The sequence below is a fragment of the Athene noctua genome, chromosome 11 (genome assembly GCF_965140245.1).
Source record: "Athene noctua chromosome 11, bAthNoc1.hap1.1, whole genome shotgun sequence".
Classification (NCBI taxonomy): domain Eukaryota; kingdom Metazoa; phylum Chordata; class Aves; order Strigiformes; family Strigidae; genus Athene; species Athene noctua.
Window position 1 is genome coordinate 15,835,267 of NC_134047.1, and position 22,406 is coordinate 15,857,672.

The window sequence follows — 22,406 nt, forward strand, 5'->3', positions numbered from 1 at the left end:
AGTTGTCAAGACTTGATATTCCAGAAGAGATTTGCCAGCTCTCTGCCAAGACTGGGTCAGAGACAACCTGTTTCTGCTCTTCGGGGTGCCTGAAAATCCTCACACCAATTCAGGAGGTGTTTGCCCCCTCAGCGTGCAGAACTCTCCCTGCCTCCTCCAAAACACCACCTGTCTTGAAATTATCCCACTGGATTTTTGTACATGTGTTGTGCTCCAGGCTGTGTGACCAGGAAATTGTCTGGAGCCAGAGCAGGATGCTCAACTGGTGTCCTGAGGCACCAAAGCAAAAAATCACATCATGGGCAGGACAGGCTGAGCGTGGCAGGGTCTGTTGCTGTAGTCTGGCTCCAGCCAAGGAAGCCCCAGCTCCATCAGTGGCTGAGAGAGGGCTTTCTTAGCCCATGGGCGTTTTCAGGATTTCTTTTGTCATACTGAATCAGAAGAAAAAATTGGATTCTTGTACTGGTCAAAATGTGGTATGCAGTTTGCAAGCCTTAAATTTCTTTTTTTTTTTTTTGTAACCCTTCTGTCAAGCCCAGAATGATAAAGTTTTAACAAACGAGAATTGGATGTCAAAGAGCCCAGCATTTAGGAAACGCCAACCAGACCATTTTTGATCTGCATCACTTAATCTAAATTAATCTGTTCCTACAAGCTGTTTTAACTAGAAGCATTTGCTATGGAGAATTCCTGACTGGAAGCAATAGCCAGCACCAGGCAAGGAGCAAATGTTTTTGTTTCATTACTCCTGGGTGTTGCACTTGAAAATCAAACTATGTGAGTGAAGTGCCAGTTAAAGAGTTAGGAAATCCGGGATTTGTCATATATCCTGTGTGACTGGAAATGTTATTCAGGCCTCCAAAATCCCTGAGTGCCCCAAACTTGCTGCTAGAAGGGTAATACCTACCTAGCACCTCTGGAAGTGGAGATGAGAAGCCAAACCAACCCATGTCCTCAGATACCATATACTCTGTCTGTGTATATACACATATATTCTTATATATGTCTGTGTTTTGACTCAAGAGTTTCCCTTTTTTGCTCCATTGAAAACCTGGGCTCTTACTTACTTTTTACACTGTCTTTTTTCAGAACCAGCAGGCAAAAATAGCCCAGCTGTACCTGCCGCTGTTTGGGCTGCTCCTGGAGAACCTCCAGCGAGTGGCCAGCCGTGAGGCACTCTACTCCTGCGCGGCCGCCTCCAGCCCCGTGAGTAAAGCCCAGTGATGCCTCTTTGCTCTCCTCCTCGGCCCTCCTCTCCCTGCACACCCCCAGTGTGACTTCCACTGCCTGCAGCCAGGCTCAGCTTTAGAAATAAGTGTGGTTTTCTTCTTCCCACAGCCCCATAATGTCCTTGTTTCTTTTAATTTGGCTTTTCCTATGACTTAGTTCTGACTGTAGCACTGGGTACGATGCCTCCGCCCTTTTGTTTGCCGTCCTCTTATGGTTTGCATAGTGCCGTGAGGTGAGGTAAGTCCCTCCAGATGCAATAACTTGCAACAGGACTCAGCCTTGGACTCCAGCAGCTGTTCTGGGGATTTGCCCACCTGCCTGAGGGTTGTGTGTGGTTCCCAGGCAAGCTTAGCTTTGTAGGCTAGACTTTCCTGCTTGTTCAGGGCAAACAACAACCAAAAAAACGTTTAAAGAAACAATTAAAAATTTCAACTTAAATGATGAAAAACGACAGGGGAAAAGCTGCTATGACTTTAATACCTTCTGATATTCTTTGTACTCCTTCCAAATCATTGATCTCCTTGTTATGGAAGTAAGGAAATAGATTTTTTTTTTTTTTTAATCTGCATTTTAAAGCTGCTCTGATTTGCCTTTTTTTATTTCATTATTCTCTTCCATAAGGGAATAGGTGTTATAATTAATTGGTCACAAAAACTTTATATTGCTTTACAGGCATCCAGGGATGAATTCATGTGTAGTTTTGCATCCCCCTCAAATAGATCCAGCCTGATTGCAGACAAAGATCCAGGTAAATTAATTTTTCTAAACTTTAACTTTCCCATTTATTTTGAACATAACTATCAGCCCCCAAAACTTGAAATAATAATCTGCCAGAAGATCTCTCAGAGTTTATATGCTTTTTCGTGAACGTGGTGTCACTGCAACTATCCTTTCCAGATTAATCAGCTTTCAAGATGGAGCTCTGGCAAGCCCCGTCTGTGCTGTCTGGATTGCATCCTCCACTCAGGTCCGTGATGCACTGAGGAGTGCCAGTACAAAGGGGTTAATTGTGAGCTTTGGGTTTTTTTCAGCCTGTGGAGCAGCACTTCCAAATGGCCACGCAATAAAGCGAGAGGACTCGAAAGGATCCCTGAACTCAGAGGGGGCAACCAGTTCCCCAGATCAGAGTGAAAATGTAATGTATCTGGGGTTAGAAGGAATGGTGCTCACTGCACCAGTCTGTGGGCTGTGTTAAATCAGGGGGAGGGAAAAGGAGTTCCCTGTGGTAACACAATCAAAGGCCAGCTTATAAATATCTGTTTGGAAACAAACAGATTTATATTTAACAGAGGAGGCCAGAGTCACGGGTCTGGTATGCTTTCCCTCTTCAAAGATCTCTGAGCCAAAAATATAACTGTTGACAAATTACTTTCAGAGATGAAAGGTAAAGTCTATGGGGAAAAACCTCTGTTCTTGTGGTGCATTTATCCATACTCGGGCGTGCTCCCTGTGTGTGGATGGGTCTGAGCCTGGCCAGTGCACAGCGCACAGTGCTGGGAACTGGTTTCCACACACAGCTGAGAGGCAAAGCACTGTGATGTGAGACTGCCAGTGACCGCTGGCTTAAGAGAAGATGAGGTATTTGTAGGAAAACCAGCACAGGCTAATAACCACAGCCCCAAACTTGCAGAAGGTGACCCCAGTCACATCACAAAGAGCTCCGACCCCACTATTCAGATAGGGTGTACTCTCCTCGTTGGCAGATTGCACACATGGAAATCAGGTATTTGTGCATACTAGCCCCTGTTTTTCCTCAAGGCGCTTTCCAGATGTCTTGGATTGGCATGAGTCATTGTTGCATCTTTTAAAACTTTGGCCCTTATAACAAGCAAGGCAAAGATTATCTGGGCTCCTGCTGGCTGTGTCCTGACATGCTTAGGAGAGGTGTTGCCTTTCAAGCTCTCCTACATGAATTCTGAAGCTATAAGACCAAGTATAGCCAAACACTTGTCTATCAAACTGTTCATATTCAGCAAAGCTCTGAGCATATGCTTCAACCCTGCTGGCAGTGTTTGCAGAGAGCATTATCGCTTGCAGCTCAGCTCTTCTCCACAGCTAGACATCCTCTTCTGTGTCCTTGAAGGTACATTTTTCAGTCATTGAAAACAGCTTTTCCATTAGGGAATGCAATATGCACAAAACCATGTAAAAGCAATGCCACATGGAGGAGCAGAGCTTCAACGCTGCGCTACAGAGGTAGACGCATTGCATTATCACGTTCCCCTGGCATGAGTTATCGATGACTTGATAGTTTGGCATGGTCAACAGCAAAGTTCTGGCTATAGCGCCATACCTCCAACTCTAAACAGAATGTTTAATTCTGTCTTATTATGACTCACATCCACAGCTTGTCTCAGAATAAAAAACAAATAAGATCTGTGGATCATTCTCCAAACATGCGAGGCACAGCTTTCAGAGAAGCATCCTGCTTAGAGCTTAATCATATTCATTTGTTGGCTAGGGTGATGCAAAAAAATCTGGTAAAGCTTTAGAAGTCATGTTTCCCACACACAATGCCCAAGCCTTTCCCATACAGATTGACTCATCAGCGGGATTTCACTTATCTTTGCCTTAGTCACTAAGCAGAAGGAAAACCAGGAGACACTTCCAAAAATCAGGGGGAATTCTTAAGGTGAAATTTCCTTCTTTTTTAATAATTAACATTTTGTTCTGAAGTGTACGTCTTTAACAGAAAGCTAGATTCTTGTTTTAAACTGTGACAGCTACTTAACTATTTTGTTTGACAAGAACTGATTTCAGAAATGTCCATGAGTTTAGGTGCTGCAGAGAGCAGGGGAGTCAAAGCAGGGCTGCTGTACATTTTGCTGGATACACCATCATTCTCCACCCAGACCTTTTTTTCCTGGGCGGAGTAGCATTCAGCCATGTGTTCAGGATTTCCAGACTGCTCATCACTGGCAGGGCAGCAGCCCCAAAGGATGAGGTGTCTCCAAAGCATGGTTCTGTGGGTGTGCACATGCAGGGGGACAGGAGAATGCTGACACATCTGGAATGTGCCAGGTTTGCTGTGCCCATGCTGCAGGGCATCTGGCCCTGTGCTTTGCTCGGGCACAGCCCAGGAACCTGAGGCCACTGGCCTCTATGTCACATCTGTGTCCCGTTAGATCCGCAGAAGCTCGACAAGGAGCAGCATGTCGCACTGCAGCCGGCTGGACCAGTTTGAGATACGGACACTCCTGATGTGCTACCTCTACATTGTGAAGATGATCTCTGAAGGTTAGTGGCTCTTGATGGCTGGGTTCAGCCATACTGAAAATAAGAGGGGGCAGCCAGAGAGACAAGGGACCATCATCATCAGTTTTGGTCTGTAAGGTTCCCCTTTAATTTTTTTTTTTAAATCTCAGTGCACTGGTTTTTTTTTTTTTCAGATACTCTTTTAGCTTACTGGAACAAATTCTCCCCCCAGGAGCTGATCAATGTCCTTGTACTTCTGGAGTGAGTATCATGAGACTGCAATTCAAACACTGCTCCCTTGTGCGGGCAGCATTGGCCAAGAAGAAGACACAAGTGCAGGGTGTCTCGCAGGGTGCACGTGGTTCTGTGCAGCACTAGAGGTGTCTGGCCAGGTTGTAATGAAATGCTCTTCCTCAGGTGTATGTTGAGGGAGCACGATGAAGTGGTGGTGCCCTGTGCTCAGTCTGAGCCCTGCAGAGGGTGTTCCACAACCCGTGGCCAAGCAGGGCTCGTGGCACAGCCTCCCTCCATCACCAGCACAACCTCTGCTTTGCAGCAGGTTTGGGGGAACAGATGGGTGAGGAGACAGGGATGTGCCATAGGGTTTTGAAACCAAATGTGTGAGGTTAAGTGACTTGTAGATACAGACCCAAAGCCTCATACACAGAGCAGTGTGCTGGCAGACAAGAACAGGGTAGATTTTAAATGGTTTAGATCGTTCCTCATCTGCAGGATCTTTAACAGATACATGTTTTATTTTCTTTCTAGGGTGTGTTTATTTCACTTCAGATACGTGGGGAAGAGAAATATTGCCAGGTACTGTATTCTTCCATTTGGGACCAGGTAGGGGGGGCCCCCCCCCCATGCTCCTTGCCGCAACTGAGGCAGGAAGGGAGCATGTACACCCACGCCGGGGAAACCCAAGCAGGCAGGAAGCCTGCAGGGCTGGGGCTCTGATCAGCACCATGCTGCGAGCAGAGTCCCCTCATCTTAGCACCCTGCCCCTTCCCTTTCCTCCAGCTCCTGCATGAGACCCCCAGGCCCAGGCACTCCTGGCTGCCCGCGCAGGTTGGCAGTGTCTCCCGCAGTCGGCTGCAGGTGAGACACAAGTCACAGCTGCATCTCTGCTCCCCGAGCAGCAGCATTGCTCTTTCATTAGCTCTAGGGCCACCGGCTGCAGGTAAAACCAGGGTAGCTTGGTCAGCCCTGCTGGGATTGTCTGGGATACTCCAGATTAGTGCATTGGAGGGAGGGCTGGGTCTGCGTCCTGGTGCCTCATGTAATCCTGCAGTGGTGTGGCCGCTGCTGCTCCTCCAAACCCACCAACTTCTCTTCCCCTTGCAGGGTACATGATGCCTGGTTATCCAAGCACACAGGAACTGATAGGAAATCCCAGACGATGCCAGCGCTCCGCAGCAGAGCTGGGGGGATGCAGGTGCGGCTTCAGCATCTGGGCAGCTTGGACACCTCCTTCACGCTCAACCACAGTATGTACAGCAGAGTGAGATGGGACCGTGGAGCCTACTGAAAACTGCATGTAGCCTTTTTCTACTTGCTGCTTCTTGCTTTGGATTATTCAAACTGTAGAATTGCAGTGTTCACCACTCAACTGACGTTTAAGCCAGCCCCTTAAAAATCACCCATGGGACTTAGGACTTGCGTGGCTTTTTCCTCTCACCTGTCTTGGCTCACTCCTTGGCTGAGTGTGTGTTGTGGACGATGCCTTGGTTTGGGTAGTGAGCAGAGCAGGCAGGAGAGCAGCCCTGCACAGAGATCTGGGCCAGGATCTGCTCTAAGCCCCTCCATGTGGCTGAGTTTTGCCTCATTGAAGCACCTTGCCATTTCCCCTCCGCAAATTCAACTTGGACACCTCATTCTCTGTCTGGCTTTAAAAACAGTGAGATTAAGGGGAAGTTGGTTTTCTTAGTTGGCATCAGGCTGAGGCAGCTTTTCTGAGTGGAGCTGGCAAATTCAGCATCTTGCTATTCTAACCTCATCTCCCAAACTCAGTGAAGTGCAAGGAGAGAATCTTAACTATATCAGCATTTAGATCTTGTGGGAGCTGGAGTGTTGAACACTGTTTCCTCCAGATTTGCTTTCCACCCGCAGATGCAGGCACCTCAGAAGCAGATATTGTGCACCAGGCGTTATTGGAGGGCAATATTGCCACAGAAGTGTGCCTAACAATCCTGGACACCATCTCTTTTTTCACTCAGAGTTTCAAGGTCAGCACTGAAATCAAAACTATTGTAGAAATGTGTGCTGTATTTTGTATGTGTGTTGATTTTGGTGATCCGTTCTCCTAGAGTGGCAGATTATAGAAGGCTTTACAAAAGCAAATCGTTTGCAGCTTGTTTATTTTCCAAAATGCTGACTGTTTCACAGGGTCTCAGAGTAATTATGGCCTTATGCAATCCTGCAATTTCTTTAAAACTGCAAGAACAGAGAAAATTACACTGACGTTATAGCATGTAGGCATTGCAAAAATAGAATAAGAGGAAATGTACATCATAGAGAAAAGAAGGACTAGTGGAAAGGGAAATTAAGGTCTAGCATTCTTGGAACAGTCATTGTTTTCTACCATAAATTGCCTAGAAGTGAGGCCCAGATTTCTTTGAATTGCTGTATGTGAATGTCTCTGGGACTGAGACATTCCAGCTGTGGTTACCAGTTCAGATAGGACCCTTTCTACTGGTAGAAGTCTTCTCCTCCATACAGTGATTCACACTCCTGGCAGTCAGTGCCATCTACAGCAATCAAAGCTTCTGTGGTGAAGAGAACCCCAGCCTGGCAGCTGAAATACTGTTCCAGAAAAACTCTTCCTCAAAGTGTGGTTGAGAAGATCCTGCTTATAGCAATGTGTCTTGCATAATGTCACAAGAATGTCTCCAGATTTAAGAGTAAGCACAATGAAGTTTTCCTTTTTAGATGGATTGAACAACATGAAAAGTCATCAAATCCTCTGCTTCTGTTGCAGAGCGGAACGGCCATCCTGGTGCATATGTTAAATTACTCCTTAAAACTTTGGCAACAGCAGAAGGATTTAGATGCAAGAGTTAAAACTTGCTTGACTTTCTCAGTTGCCTCTTTTTGAATATGGCTGAACCACAAAACAGTGTGATTTTCAAACCACAGGATAGACTGGATTCCCTTCCGCTTTAATGGGCTTCTGCTTTGCTTTTATGGTCAGACAGTGTTACCACACAGAAGTGTGCTCTGTACTGCAGCAGAAGTGCTGATGCTGTTCATACTGATGGAGTAAATTAATTCAGTTTAAAAGTATGGATCCTAAACCCTGCTAGAAGATGTGTATAGGATTTCAAAAGAAATGTGATCCAGCCCAAGGATTGCTCGGGCTGGCAATGAGGTAGGGACTACTGATCTATTGATACGGGACATCCACATCCTTGCTGGGTGGCCACAGTGCGCCTGGCTTCCTGCACAGCAGCTGCAAGGATGATAGCAGGCACAGGCAAGATAACTCTGACACCAAACTGTATTAATCCTCTCCGAGTAATTCCATTTTACCATATCTCCAGAAGGCACAAACTGTCAAAACTTTGCAGGAGACAAGGGAAGTGCATTGGCTTACTACAGCTACAAATCTGTGAAACAATGTGCTTGTCTATTTTTCTCTCCCTTTTGGGCTGCAAATGATAAGCTTGTTGAGACAAATAAAAAGAAATGGAAAAAACAGTGTGATAGTTATGTTTGTAATAGCCTGTTTTATTTAAAATAACTCTAGGCAACCAGTGAAAGTTGTACATATTATTGAGTTAAGTTTTGGAATTAGTGATGCAAAAGTGATGCGGTATTTTTGTTTTATTCTCTGCTATAAAACTAGCCTCTGACCAACTAGTGTAAGTTTGTATTGTTGTTGCATTTATTGGTTATATTTTTACTGAAGGCCCTGCTCCTTATTTGGCTTAAGAATTGATGTGATTAATTATGCAAAATTATCTCTGTCATTTCCAGCTTCAGGCACAACGCTTCTGCAAAATAAATTCTCTCATTGCTTTCCAGACCCAGCTTTTAAGCAATGATGGCCACAATCCACTCATGAAGAAGGTTTTTGATATTCATCTGGCTTTTCTCAAAAACGGGCAATCAGAAGCAGCTCTTAAACATGTGTTCGCCTCTCTGAGAGCTTTCATTAGCAAGGTATGTAATACATGACTCCAAAGATGCAGGAGAACTTATACAGGTACAACAGAAGAAAACACTATGCTTAAACTCCTCTAAATTGATATTTTCTGGTTTCTGAAGATGTGTTTTAGAAAACAACTTCTTCACTGATTTAAAAACCAGCCCAGATTAAATTACCTATTTCAACCATTACTTACTATTTGTTGGATGTCCGGAAACAGAAGGAGAAATTGCGAGGCATTCCCTCACTTGCCTTGGTCACAAAGCTGCTGTTAAAGATTAGTATCTGTTTGACCAAAAGCTGGTACTTTTTTAATCTTTGCTCCAAACTGTCAATATTGCTGACAACAATATTGCTTGAATACTACTTGTACTGACAAGTTGCTCCTCTCACACTGCATTTGAAAGAAGGTAGTACTTGCTGCACCTCTTTCTACACTTTTCTGAGCCCTGCTACACAGTGAGGCTGTTTAATCCGCTGAGCTTAAGCAGTGTCAAAGCTGCAGCTAACCACAAAATAGCAGTGACTGATGCTATTGCTGATGTTTCCCTTCATGCTTGTCAAGACCTGACGCTTCTCACAAGTAGATTTTTGAGACCAGATGTCCATGCAAACTCTATTTTTTCCAAGCTGCATGGTTATCATAAATTCAAAATGAATTGAATCCTCTAAAATAACTTGAATGCAATGCTTCATTAATGAGGTAAATCCATGTGGCATGAGATTGCAGCCAGGCAGAGCATAGTATGTGAACGATATGCAGCAAAGTGTTACTTCCAAAGGAGGTCTTTCACTAGTTGCTGAGCAAAAATTTGTTAAAGAAAGAGACTTCTAAACTCTTTTTCAAAGGTGGAAAAAATATGTGCTATGTACATTTTACTATAACCCACAGCAAAGCTAAGAGCCAGTATGAGTGTGTCTAGGGCTGAATTTTGGTTTGTCCTAAGCAAACACATGAGAAGCAGAAAATGCAGAAATCTTGCTATCTACCTATCTGGCTCCAGACAGCGTGAGTCTCCTGTGAGGTGTTTTTCCATGGGGCTTCTTAAAGCCTGCTAGCTTGGCAAGTGGCACTGGCAGGAATCACTCAGTTTTTCTACAGGGTCCAACACATGTTTATTGCTCTACCTTTCTTTTGAGTTTTCTACTTGCCTGTGATCTCCTTAGCCTTGAGATCCATCTTGCTGCAGATCTGCACACACCCCACTCAGACACAGTCTCTCAGCACGTCTCTTCCCCTTACTAGTCAAAAGTTTGTTTAGCCAGAAATATTTCTTTTCTGCCTATAGCAAATAAGACACCTTCCTTGCCTCCCTGGCACATTTTCTGTGGTTGTTTAAGTGTGAAGCCAAACCTGCACACCTGCTCGATTTGATCTCACCATCAGTCTTCAAAACCTGGAGCCCTTCAGGGGTTTCACGCTCGCTTTCCGCAATGCTGATTGCAGCAACACAGGCTGTGCTCTTGGCTGATGCAAGGACAGGCAGTGGGGTCATTTTCTTGGATTTATGCCAGACTGAAGCCACGCTGAGTTTGGCACTGTGGGTCTTCAAAGATATGAAAGACTGATTTCAGTTAATTTCTCACATTTCCCCTATGACAGGACACAGTGTTGTTTCTGTAAAAGCAAGATATGAGCCCAGCAGATGGTATCTATAAGGAAGTGTTTTCTTTGCCAACTCCATAACCACATGAGCCCCAAACTTCCCTTTAAGTCCTTTCAAGGGCTTTTCTAAGGCCCAAAATGACAATAAAATAGCCAGGGGGGTCACTGCATTTCATGACAAGTGCAAGGATGGCATGTTTTCCTGAAAGTTTGTTTTGAAATATGAAAGCTGCACTGCTTTGCTTTGGGTTGCATAACACTGTTTGCTGTAAATTAGTGTTAACTCAAGAAAACCAAAAGTGAGTTATGCCTTTGATGTAGCTAGAATGGACAATTGGTCATTTTTATGGCTTTCTGTAGCTGATAATTGCAATGAAGAGAATCTACCTCTTAGCTAGGGTCACAGCAAATGATTGCTGGAGGGGAAAAAACTCCTGAGATTTATTCTGCATCCCAAAATCTGTCTTTAAAATAGCTTTCTTTCTGCACTAAATCTGGTTACTTGATAGGCAAAAGACATTAAAAAAAAAAAAAAAAAAGTCACACGAAAGCAAAGAACAAACAAGTTCTATAATTGTTTGCATGTTTTGGTTTTGGTTTTAGAATGAATCCCACTTGCATGCATGTGTGCTAAGAATTTGGGAAGAAAGCTGTCTCTCTTTTACCAACTGGGAAGAAGCAACAAAAGCTAGATTGCTCTTGTTTTATACTCTAGATTTTCTTAACAACTAAATCTTCCTTTTCAGAGCATCACTTACAAATAAATACATATATACATGCTTGGGAATGGTCTTGAAATTAAAGGTTATGAAGGAAAACATGCACAGAGAAGGGGGCTGAGATAATTTGCCCTTCATTAAAGAGCAGCTCAGACACGTGGATGTGAGAGTGATGGAAACCCCATGTAGCTGCCTGCTCCTTGCCTGCCTCTCCCTCGGTGCATTGACACTAGCAGGGCACATTAGAGGCATCACAGATCCCAGGCCCTGAAGGATTAGAGCAGCAGAGCCTTGCTCCCTTCCTGCAACAGCCAATTTGGGAAACTTTTCCCTGTCTGTTAGCAATTCCCCCTGACCATGGCGAGCTGTGATCTCCCTCCATTAGTGCTCTCAGGATGCAGCATCGTTACAGCCTCCCATGCAGTTGTGAAGGGCACTTGGCATGTCTTGCCTGCCGCTGTGGCTGCCCTGCCCTCATGTCCCTTTTGTGCTGAGGCCTCTCTTGGAGCTGCTTGCTGTGTTGACTCCTGCTATGGCCCTTCTAGAGCTGGATCAGAAATGTGCTCCTCCAGGACACGCAGAGTCACCATCACACATGCTGTTTTGCAGCTGTTCACAGCTCGTGTTCTCCTGCCAGCTGGAGAGCCACAGGCAGCACCCAGCCAGACCTCTAGCAGACATACACCCTTGGGTCTGCTGCCCCAAACCTGGCACCAGGAGTGATTGCATCTGCTTGGGCTTGGTCTCCAGAAGGAGCTGCGCAGGGATGCGGTTCCCTATGAACAGGGCACGGATTTTCCTCCAGAGACAGGGCAGTGTGGAGGGGAGCACACAGGGAGGTGTCTTGGACTTCTTCTGCAGCAGATTCCTAGGCAAAGTTTTTCTCCCTAGCATTGGGTTGGAAATGTCTGAAAAGCCCCTGCAGACAAGCAGTGGTCCTTGCTGAGAGCACATGCCTGCCATATGTTCTTGGGTGCCTGTCTGCTGCCTGTGCATGCCCAATTGCACATCACTGTGGCCAGCTCTGGGCTAAACCCAGTTCTGAGTGTGACCCCATCTTGCTATGGGAGAATAATTGCATTGCAATAGGTAGCAATTACTTAATATCTCCATTCCCATGTGCACACATGATCCTCTTGACCCTGTGTTACTATGATGTTTGCTTCTTTTCTTTCTCCCTTTTTTTTTTTTTTTATATTTTTGGCCAGAGGCAGTGAATGCCAAATGTTTGCTCAGTGTCTCCAGTTTGCCTTGTAACCTGTGTCACTCAGTGTAATCCCAATGGTCTGCTCTTGCTAGCCACAGCTTCCTGCTTTGAGGCCCTTTCACCAGCACGCCATGGTGGTGGCCACAGCAATACCTACAAGCTTTTCTGACTTATATATACTTAATGCAAGGAGTAGAAAGCTATAGTAACAGGTCCAGACTCTGACTTGGCGGTTGTGCGTGAACATTCTGACAGTATTTACCATCATCTTACATGAGGCAGTTAGAAGTGGCTCATGGCCCAAGAGGACCATTGGGTCTTGAATGAACTGAGCACGTCTTTCCTCTAAACAGATAAAAACCATGGTTGTCTCTGTTGCCTCTTTGTACCAGGAAATTCTCTGGGGCTGTCCCCCAGCTGCAGCAGAGGGAGCAGAGTGCTGTTGTGCGATGCCCGAACATCCTCCGCTCCGTCGGGGAGGTGTAGGCATCGCCCCGCTCCAGCCAGGTCCCTGCGGTGGCTGCGGAGGCGGCTGCATGCCAGCACAAAACCCTTCCTTGTTCTGCTTCCCTGCACCCAGCCCACTGCGGCCAGGGTGGAAGGAAGCCAAGTGTGGTGCCCACTTCCCCCCAGCCATCTCTCGTGACCGTGGCCAGACGGACGGGCACTGGCGCCCCTGCTCCGGTGAGCCCTGCATGGAGGCAGCTGTGGCTGTCTGCTTTTCAGGCACGGCTGGTTTTGCCCCTGCAGGCATGATTGGAAGTAGGTGTTTGGTAAGGTGATAGATATGCTATGGCAGTACAGGGTGCTGGTCTTCCCCTTCTGCTTTTCTTCACCCTGATGCAAATCTCTGAGCCCTGTTGCTAACCGAGGTACCTCACACTGCAGTTTGGCTTGATCGTGCTGCTCCCTGGGGCTGGCTCCCCTGTGGGGGCCAGGGCAGGTCACTGTGTATTTTAGGCTCTCTGGGACAAGCAAGACTCTTGTTTGCATTCCTGTGGGCAAGCATGATTTTAGAGTGTTTTGGCAGGGACTTGTAGAAGAGGCTGTGCAAGCATTGCAGGTCACATTTCCCAGTAAAGTCAGACTTCTGGGTAGGCTCCAGCCGATTTTCTGATGTCCCAGATGACAGCCTTTGGTGGGAATGTCCATGGGACCTTTCCTCTCTGTCCTGCTGCTGGTGTTTATGGCTTTTGTAAGAACATAAAAATTATGTCTGTCCAATTGGATGAGAATTTTCCAATGAACCCAGAAGTTGTTAGGAGAGGGGTTAGACGAGCACGTCCCCAAAAAGTGTGACAGTAAAGTTCACATTGCTCTAGGAAACATGGTTACAAATAGGCCCCAAATTCATTCACACAAATACTTTCAGGCTCAGAACTCTGGCAGAAGTTTTACTGAGGCTGTCCAGGCTGGAGCCCAGTGTGTTGCCCCGTGCCCCTGCCTGTCTAAGCCCCATGGGTGTAATTTAGTGGTGTATTTTCTAATATTTGCATGCCTCTTGTGAAGTTTCCCTCAGCATTTTTCAAGGGAAGGGTGAACATGTGTGCTGCCCTCTGCTACGAGATCCTGAAGTGTTGCACTTCCAAGGTGTCTTCTACAAGGAACGAAGCCTCAGCTCTTCTGTATCTCCTGATGAGAAATAACTTTGAGTTCACCAAAAGGAGAACGTTTCTGAGAACACATCTTCAGGTCAGTGACTGGGAAAAAGCTAGCGAGCAAGATGCCGCAGATATAATGGACAGATATATCAATAAAACTGTGTCACCTCCTATCTGCAGAGGGTCTTACTGTTGTTATATTAACAAAAACCCTCTTGATTTCCAGGCTTGTGCCTAATTCCTGTTTCCAGTGATTGGCCTAGGGTCCTTTGGCTAAAATACACTGCCATCAAGTACTCCAAGCTGCTGAGGTTTTGGAATTACAGATGCAAGACACATCTCTGCCCAAGAAGCTGGCTGGGATGGGGTGAAAAGGACAGCAAGAAAAGCTGCCTTTAAGGAAGGAGAAGGGATTTTCCTAGAGCTGCTTTTTCAGCTTTTTTTTTTTTTTTTGTAAGCAAATTTAGATACCTAGTGGGGCAGATGAATACCATCTGGATTGTAATGAATCTCAGAAGGTAACATGTATAAACAGGGATTTGTATTATGATTGTTATGTTGTTGATTCTGTGAACTCGCTATTCAGCAAAGTAGTTTGGTCCTCTGGGGAGTGTTTGTCCTTGGGAGATGTGACAGCAAAGCCACAACAACAACCATTGCTTACATTGTGGGAAAGACATGGTGTTTTCCTTTGAGTGTTTTATATATAACTGTGACGGTAAAACTCCATTAGGGTTCATTTAAATAAAGCCCCTACCCTGTCCCAACAGATAATAATTGCAGTGAGCCAGTTAATAGCAGATGTGGCACTCAGTGGTGGGACAAGATTTCAGGACTCCTTGCTCATCATTAACAACTTTGCAAACAGTGACAGGCCTATGAAGGTAAGCTGGAGACATTAAATCACATCATGTACTATCAGCTGTTAATGCAACACTTGGGACACACTTGAGGAAATTGTGTTTAAGAGTAAAGCTAATGATTGGAATTATGATTTATAAGCTCATAGTGGGCTGTATTTGCTCAGTAAACAAGCATTATGCCAACTTAATGACACTTAACATAGGGCCAGCTGCACAGGCAGACCGTGCTCCATCCGTGAGGCCTCGCACCAAGAGGAGGGAACTCTGCAATTCAGGTTATGCTTTGCAAAGTGTGCTGCTTGCTAGGCTGTCCAAAGAGCTTTCCAAGAACTTCCAGCTCTGAGAGAGAGAAATGACAAGGGATGGTCTGCTACTTGTTGCCTGAAGGTAGTAATTATCAGGAATTAATTTTAATTAAGTGTCAGTAATATCAAGAAAGCATTGTTTCATGGAGATTAATGGTTGTATTTCTTTGGAAAATAGTTGTCTGTCTTTGTGCTAGATTTAAAAGCTTTTGCCCAACCCATTGAACAATATATCATCACTGCAGCTTGCTCCATTACACACAGTGTAGCTGCCAAGGTAGGATAGAGGAAAACGAGAAACGTTTTTACAGTTCTGTGATTATCCTGTGACCTAAAGTTGGAATGGGAACTTCACTTAAGTGTTGAATTGTGTTATAACAAAGTTATAGTTGGGATACACCTGGAAAAAAACCCAGTTCTCTTCTGTACACAGGTGCTTATAAAGGTTTCACTGAGCCATACTTTGCTGCTTATATTTCACATGACGAGACCATCATTATATCCAGTTTATGTATTTATATAAGTGCAAGAGTACAAAAGAGATTTCAATACATTGAAGAGGATGCCATGCACAGCCACAGAGATAGCTAGGGAGCAGGAACCCAGGGAGAGGGAACTTGAGACAGGCTCATTATGGAGGAGAGAAAGCTGAGGGTGAACCTAACTGCTGCTTTCCACTACCGAAAGGGAGGTTATAGAGACAAGGAGGTCAGGCTCTTCTCAGCAGTGTGGAGTGGCAGGACAAGAAGCAATGGACACAAGTTACTACAAGGGAAATTCCAACTTTATTTAAAGAAAAAATTATTTCCCAAGGACATGGTGCAGCCCTGGGGCAGGGCCCAGAAAGGAGGTGGGATTTCTGTCCATGGAGATTATAAAACTTGGCCAGACAAGCCTTGCTCTAATTCGGTGATGGCCCTGCTCGGAGCAGGAGATCAAACTGGAGCCTGTGTGTTTCTCTATATATTACATTCCTGTGGTGGGAAGCTCTACAAATGCCTTTGGTGCTTTAGGAATTGAAGAGTGACCACATCAGAGACTAACAAGCCGGATGCTGAATGACATGAAAAATACTTCAGGCATGGTTTACATTCCCATTCTGGGACATCCATGTGCACAGAGCAGTTCTGTCCTGCTCTCACCAGCAGCACCTTAGGAAGTACCTGAAGTATCTGAAGCTGAAGCTGAAGTACCTGCCTCACTGTAGAGCAGGAACAGCCAACCTCGCATCCTGCATGTGACCAGGAGAAATTGGCCCCATGCACACCCAGATAGAAATCCCTCTAATTGCATATGAAATACTGTACACTGTATGCAGTGTGGGTTCAGTGAGTAAAAGCTAGTTAGTCTTATCTCGTGTGTTCTCAGTGTTTTCAGATTGGCAGTAAGTGGAGTGTTGGCTGAAAGGGTAATGACGGTCTTTCTTTGGCAAAGCCTGGAACACCTTTTAGTTCTGTATTTGCTTCTAACTAGATTTGTTTTGTGTCAGGCAACTGCCTTTCCTTCTGAAGTCAAAGATTTGACAAAGAGAATCCGTACAGTGCTTATGGCTACCGCTCAAATGAAAGAACATGAAAAGGATCCAGAAATGTTGATAGATCTACAGTACAGTTTAGCCAAATCTTATGCAAGTACCCCAGAGCTCCGGAAAACGTGGCTGGACAGTATGGCAAAGATACATGTGAAAAACGGAGACTTTTCAGAGGTAATACATGTACTTCAAAACATGGTGCACAACAAGACGTGTGCAGATGACATTTTAATTTTCCCTTTGTACTTTGCAGGCAGCCATGTGTTATGTTCATGTAGCAGCCCTTGTTGCAGAGTTTCTGCACAGGAAAAGTAAGTGTGTGCTGTTTGGGAGGCACGAGGAAGACGATGCAGTGATGGGTTTTGGTGGGGATCAGAATCTTTTTAAAGACAAGTTTCTCTTGTTTTGGTAAATGTTTATTTTAGAAACAAACAAAAAAAGAAAAAAAATAATGCAGTGGATAAAGTTATAAGAATATTAGTATTTTTATGAAAGGAATCCAGTTGTTTGTACACAGGCATTTACTAGGCTGGCCAGGTCTGCTTAGACAGTCGTGTTGTGTTGCTGAGTGAAATAAGAACTGACACATCATGTCTTGGTTTAAATGTTCAGTTGTATTTTACATTAGGAAATGTTCTTATAGGGGAAGCCCATATTTAAAACTGGCTGTCAGTATGTTCCTCAGAAATATCACTATAGGCAGTGCAGAAATCTATAGAAAAAAGCAGTCAAAATTTAGTCCAAAAATGAGACAATAGCCTAACTATACAAATATGTAAGGAACAATCAGAAAAAAAGAGCGTGTTGTGGTTCAGTGCAAAACAGGAAGGAAGGACAGGCTTGTGTGTTCTCAAGTAATACCACTTTGCAGGTCTTCTTTTAAATAACTGTCTCACATTTGATATATTGACCCATTTTTCTCATTTCCATACGAGGGAATAATTGATGAAATGGATACTTACATTTCAGTAAGTTAAGGCTGCATAAAAGCTGATTGCATGCACTGCCTTGGCTGGAAAAGTCTTAAGTGCCTTACTCAGGGGGCTTGGAGTCCCTCCAAATTCTGTACTTTGTGTTGGCTAAGTGGGAAAAATCAGGACTTGTTTTTCTGATACATATACACATTTCGCATGGCTGCACAGGGGAGAGTATTGAAAGCTGACAATTTTTTATTTGTGCCCTGGAGGCTGCTTACCACAACTGGTGGTAAAGGAGAACTTCTAAAAAAGAAGAGGAACAAATCCAAAGGAATATCAAGTGAATACATTGAATTATCTCTTTACATATACTTAGGCTGGAAAGGGTTCAGTAAAGACTGAACTACTCAAAGTTTTGGGGTACATAACTGTGCTAGCAGAACTAGGGGTGTACAGTCCTGTGCAGTTACCCCCCAGCTCTCCAATCCAGCAATAGCTTTCTTCTTGCACCTTCTGTGCAAAGATATACCCTTGTCCTTCTCTCTTCACTTGAAGTTGCTTGCAGCTGGTTAGGTTGGTCAACGATGACTTCCAGATAGCACACTGGGAAATCTGTTGTACTTGGTGTTAGGTACTAGGAATGACTCCCATGGCAAATGGCTGGGGAGGTTCTAATGTGTTCAGTCTCATATAGCAAATTAGTAGCAAAAATGAGAGTTGGGTCCCCTGCTACTTGTAGGACTTCGCTATCAGCTACACTGCTTCCCTGGCCATTAAAGCATGACACATTTGAGATATGTTATACAGCTAATCCATTTGCTTTTGTCTGCTACAGAACTCTTCCCCAGTGGATGCACTGCCTTCAGGAAAATCACTCCCAACATTGATGAAGAAGGTGCAATGAAAGAAGATGGTGGGATGATGGACGTACATTACAGTGAGGTGTGGTCCTGTAGTATAGTTTTAGACTTTGTTCATATGAGCTCTAGCAAATTATCATTGTGCACTGGTGTCTGTAAGGAACACTGTTCCACAGAAATTCCCCAAGAGAAATCTGCACTGAAGGATTTTTCTGTGTACAGTTTAGATAGGTAAAACTGGTCTAAGTTCTTGGTTCCTTTGAAGGGCTTTCTTAACACTGAGACTGAAAAAGCTACACCACAGTCTTTGCCTGCCATGTTATGCAAATGCTATTTCTGCCAGCACAGCTCAGCACAGCATGGTATTTCTGAAGAGGGACAGAATGCAAGTCAAGCTCTACCGAGTGAGAGGTCAGCTCAGGTTCCGCTTGAGTTAGGGCTGTGCTGCAGGACACCACATTAGCAGAACAATCCAGAAACCACAGCAGGGCACTGGGGAAGTGGGTAGATCCTCCCATGAGTCATGAGGTCTCACAATTACTTCTGTACCATCCTTGTACAACTGTGTTGGGTGGGCCATGTGGCTGAGTGAGGTGGCCCTGCAGCCCAGCTGCCCAGTTGCCCATTCATCAAGACGAGGCTTGAGGATCGTTAGCATCACGTCCCACTGCTATTGCACACGTGTTCCTTGGACGTGTTTCTTAGACATATACCTCTGACTTCCAGTGCTGTCATCTCCATACTACTCTCCCAGAGTTTTGGCATTCTCCTGGGGAGGTAGCTAAATAACCAAGACACACTTGCTGGCTATTGCACTAATGATTTACTAAGAATGAATGAACTTTTAAAAAATAGCTTGTCCTTTTTTCTTTTTTTTTTTTTTTTTTAATTCCAAAATTTAGAATACCTTTGGAAAAGCCAGGAGCACACAGGGTTTAAACTTACATAACTGTGGCTACTTATACTGGGACCTGTTACAGTACCTGAAGTTAAAATGGTTTTCTCTTCTAACTTTGACTGTTATTAACAACACCCACTTGGTTGCTCTGGTAGGAAGTCCTGGTGGAGCTGCTAGAGCAGTGTGTAGATGGCCTGTGGAAAGCAGAGCGTTATGAAACAATTTCTGAAGTTTCCAAACTGATCATTCCTATTTATGAAAAGCGGCGTGAATTTGAGGTAAGTATTTGGAACTAGTTTGCATGTATCAGGTAATTTTCTAGATCACTAAGGAAAAAGCAGGAGGCTTTTTTATTTTTGAAGTTACGAGTTTATGAACTGGTGTCAGTAAAGCACTGTGCTTCATTGCTCTTCATTAACAAATTAGTGAAAACAGTGGTCTGGGGGTTAATTATTAAAGCTAAAGACACAGAGGACTCATATTTAGTGAACAGTCCCCACCTTCCTTCCCCTAAAATAAAGCTGTCATCATCCCATATGCTCATCAAAGCCAGATTCTTCATGAGATGAGCGTTTTAAAGGTTAAAAACAGAGAACTGTTCAAAGAAAGGACTAGATCAGCAGGTAATTCAGTGTGAAGAGGAAGGAAGGAAGCTGTTACCAGCCCTCGCCTTGCACCTTCCCAAGACCTGCTGCGACCCGTGTTTCGGTGAGGTTGTTGCTCAGCTGCTGCATAGCGCTCCTCTTTCCCTCCCTCTTCTGTGACCCCCTCCACATCAGCACAGCGTCCAGCTGTATAACTGAAGCTAGAGGAACGCTTGATCTATTTTTTCATCATAAAGCTGTTTTTAATCAAAAAAGAATTTCTGGGTAAAATACTGCAAGCTGCCCTACCCTCAGTCAGGGAACGTGCTGAGACAACAGGCTTCAGCCTTCTCTCTAAGGATGGTGACGTTACTGCAGTCTGCGGTACCTTTCAGACCTAAAGCTAAGCATGTGCTTAAGACTGAGGTTTTTCAAAGAAAACTTCAGGAGTTCAACCTCTTTAGAAATTCAAGTTTGAATTCTCAAAAGTATTGTGTTCAGATATCTGAGTAGCTTTCAGCATTAGCTACAATTTCCTGCTTGCAAAGTTCAGCTTTAATGATGTCAAGATTTGATTTCCAGAAACTTACTCAGCTGTACAGAACACTTCACGGAGCGTATGCTAAGATATTGGAAGTAATGCACACAAGGAAGAGGCTTCTTGGAACCTTTTTCAGAGTGGCCTTTTATGGACAAGTAAGTATATACACTGGCTTGCCAGCTACCCCTCACCAAGCATCTTGGCCCCTAAAGCTGCTGCTTCAGACCTGAAGCTGAAAAGCCTGCTAGTTCCTCTGGTGCAGCCACTGGAGCATCTACATGAGCATTTTGGTATTGCACCCTTGAGGTGAGAGTTTGTGCCTCTCTGCAGGAGCAGCTGATTTATTATAAAGTTTACGATTCTGCTGGTGGGCTTTTCATAAAACAACTCAGCAGTTAGGAAATGGCTCAGTGGGTTCAGAAGACACGGGGTGTTTTTTGTAATTATCCACAAATTTAATGTGGATAGTGTATATATAGTGTATATAACTAGTAACAGTATATAACCATAGTATATAAACAGTAACAGATTTTTTCTTCTACAGACAATTGCTGCTCCCTTCTAAGATATGAGTAGAGTAAAAGGTTATGGGAGGCAAAATATGTATCAGTGTTGGTTACATATGTGTAGAGATAAATAGTAATTGTTGTTAGCTGAGGTAGCTGGAAAAATGGACAAGATCTTGGGCTCAAGAGTCCCAAGGAGGAGCATGATTTTATCATATCTGATGAAGTCTTCTGAGCCTGAAAGCAGTAGTGGTTTAATTTTTTGTTTTCCAGCTATAGAAGTTAATCTAATAAAGTGTGTTACCCCTCATCTCCCTGTGTCTCTGAACGATCTGCTTCTGCTTGTGGACCCATAACCACGGGGGAGATGCAGGACCCCTCTTTAGAAAATGCTATGTAAATTATATTAGCCCTGCCTTTCCTTATTCCTTCTTATAGAGATGGTGAACACCCCTGACACCCTCTTGGGTTTGTACCTTTGAACGCCACTGCCATCATACGCACAGCATATCAGAGCATTAACTTTTGCTGCAGCAAACATATATTTTATTTTTGTCCTCATCTTCAACTTTGGATGTGTAAAAAATTAAGTAAGGTTAGCAATAGATAAAAGGAAACAACTTCTAGCTCAGTTTTCTAGAAATTGTAGAAATAACTGGATCAGGCCCTAAAATTAAGCCATGTAACGTATCATCCTGACAAACAATACTTGATCCAGTTTTGTACTTAAATCTTTGCTGGGTTTATATGCCAGCTACACAGAGACAGTTTCATCACTCTGTCACAACCTCTGACTGGAACAGCTCGCCAAAGCATGAAGTGTCCATGCTGTTTCCATAACAGGGAGGGCTGGTGATGCAGACACAACTTTAATGCAGGTTTGTCTCTATTGACAGCAAATACACCGAGTTCTACTTCCCCAAATACAGGAGGAGTCAAAGCAGAGGAAATTAATTTATTTATTGCTTGAAGTCCCATTCAGCCTACACAAAATCCTTCTTTTCAGACTGCATGTGTGTCTCTGCTATCAGGGCTTCCTCAACTTAGGTATCTTTCTGCTCCTTCTCTATGCTTTGTTTTTGTGTTTTTTCTCCTGCTTGCCTCTTTCCAACTTTCCAAGAAGTCAACTGCTGGCTAAAGCCATCTTCCATTTTGTTTAGATTTCTCACTGGTCATACTCAAGCCTTTGTGTTCAGCAATGACATGTTTGTGTTGGTTGAGGAATTTTGTTATATTTTACACAATTTTTGAAGGAACCTATTAAACAGGCCAAGTTCAATGAGACTTTAGGCAAGCCATAGCCTTCTAAACTTTCCTGACTTTCTGAAATGTTAGAAACTTGCTTTCAAAGTAACAAATCTAAACCAAGCAAAAAAACCCCAGCTATTCCTCACTACTTGTTTGTGATTGATGCTAGACATTCTTTGAAGAAGAAGATGGGAAGGAATACATCTATAAGGAACCCAAGCTGACAGGCCTCTCGGAGATCTCCTTCAGACTTCTTAAACTTTATGGAGAAAAATTTGGGTCGGAGACTGTAAAGATTATCCAGGATTCTAACAAGGTAGAATTAAACAGCATGAACAAGCTATTAGCAGTGAACATCAGAGCCACATTCTAGAGAGTGACTGATGAGCATGACAAAAATACCAGTTGTATTCTAATACTGGTCAGGGCTTGGAGCTGCACTGCTCTA

At 44.1% G+C, this 22,406-nt stretch overlaps 1 protein-coding gene across 9 annotated transcripts in view; it reads left to right on the forward strand.

Moving 5' to 3' along the window:
* Positions 1 to 22,406, forward strand: part of DOCK11 (dedicator of cytokinesis 11) — an 87,013-nt gene that overhangs the window by 52,612 nt on the left and 11,995 nt on the right. For 6 of the 9 annotated variants that reach the window (XM_074915547.1, XM_074915549.1, XM_074915550.1 and 3 more), the window contains 18 exons: positions 1,090 to 1,206; positions 1,903 to 1,978; positions 2,262 to 2,365; positions 4,356 to 4,467; positions 4,620 to 4,686; positions 5,194 to 5,241; positions 5,446 to 5,523; positions 5,770 to 5,912; positions 6,535 to 6,650; positions 8,449 to 8,586; positions 13,614 to 13,796; positions 14,476 to 14,589; positions 16,363 to 16,578; positions 16,658 to 16,715; positions 18,157 to 18,263; positions 19,235 to 19,357; positions 20,246 to 20,359; positions 22,128 to 22,274. In XM_074915547.1, the coding sequence (XP_074771648.1) occupies positions 1,090 to 1,206; positions 1,903 to 1,978; positions 2,262 to 2,365; positions 4,356 to 4,467; positions 4,620 to 4,686; positions 5,194 to 5,241; positions 5,446 to 5,523; positions 5,770 to 5,912; positions 6,535 to 6,650; positions 8,449 to 8,586; positions 13,614 to 13,796; positions 14,476 to 14,589; positions 16,363 to 16,578; positions 16,658 to 16,715; positions 18,157 to 18,263; positions 19,235 to 19,357; positions 20,246 to 20,359; positions 22,128 to 22,274 (2,061 nt within the window). The remainder of the gene's footprint in view (positions 1 to 1,089; positions 1,207 to 1,902; positions 1,979 to 2,261; positions 2,366 to 4,355; positions 4,468 to 4,619; positions 4,687 to 5,193; positions 5,242 to 5,445; positions 5,524 to 5,769; positions 5,913 to 6,534; positions 6,651 to 8,448; positions 8,587 to 13,613; positions 13,797 to 14,475; positions 14,590 to 16,362; positions 16,579 to 16,657; positions 16,716 to 18,156; positions 18,264 to 19,234; positions 19,358 to 20,245; positions 20,360 to 22,127; positions 22,275 to 22,406) is intronic. The other 3 variants (XM_074915551.1, XM_074915555.1, XM_074915556.1) reach the window with 2 other exon arrangements.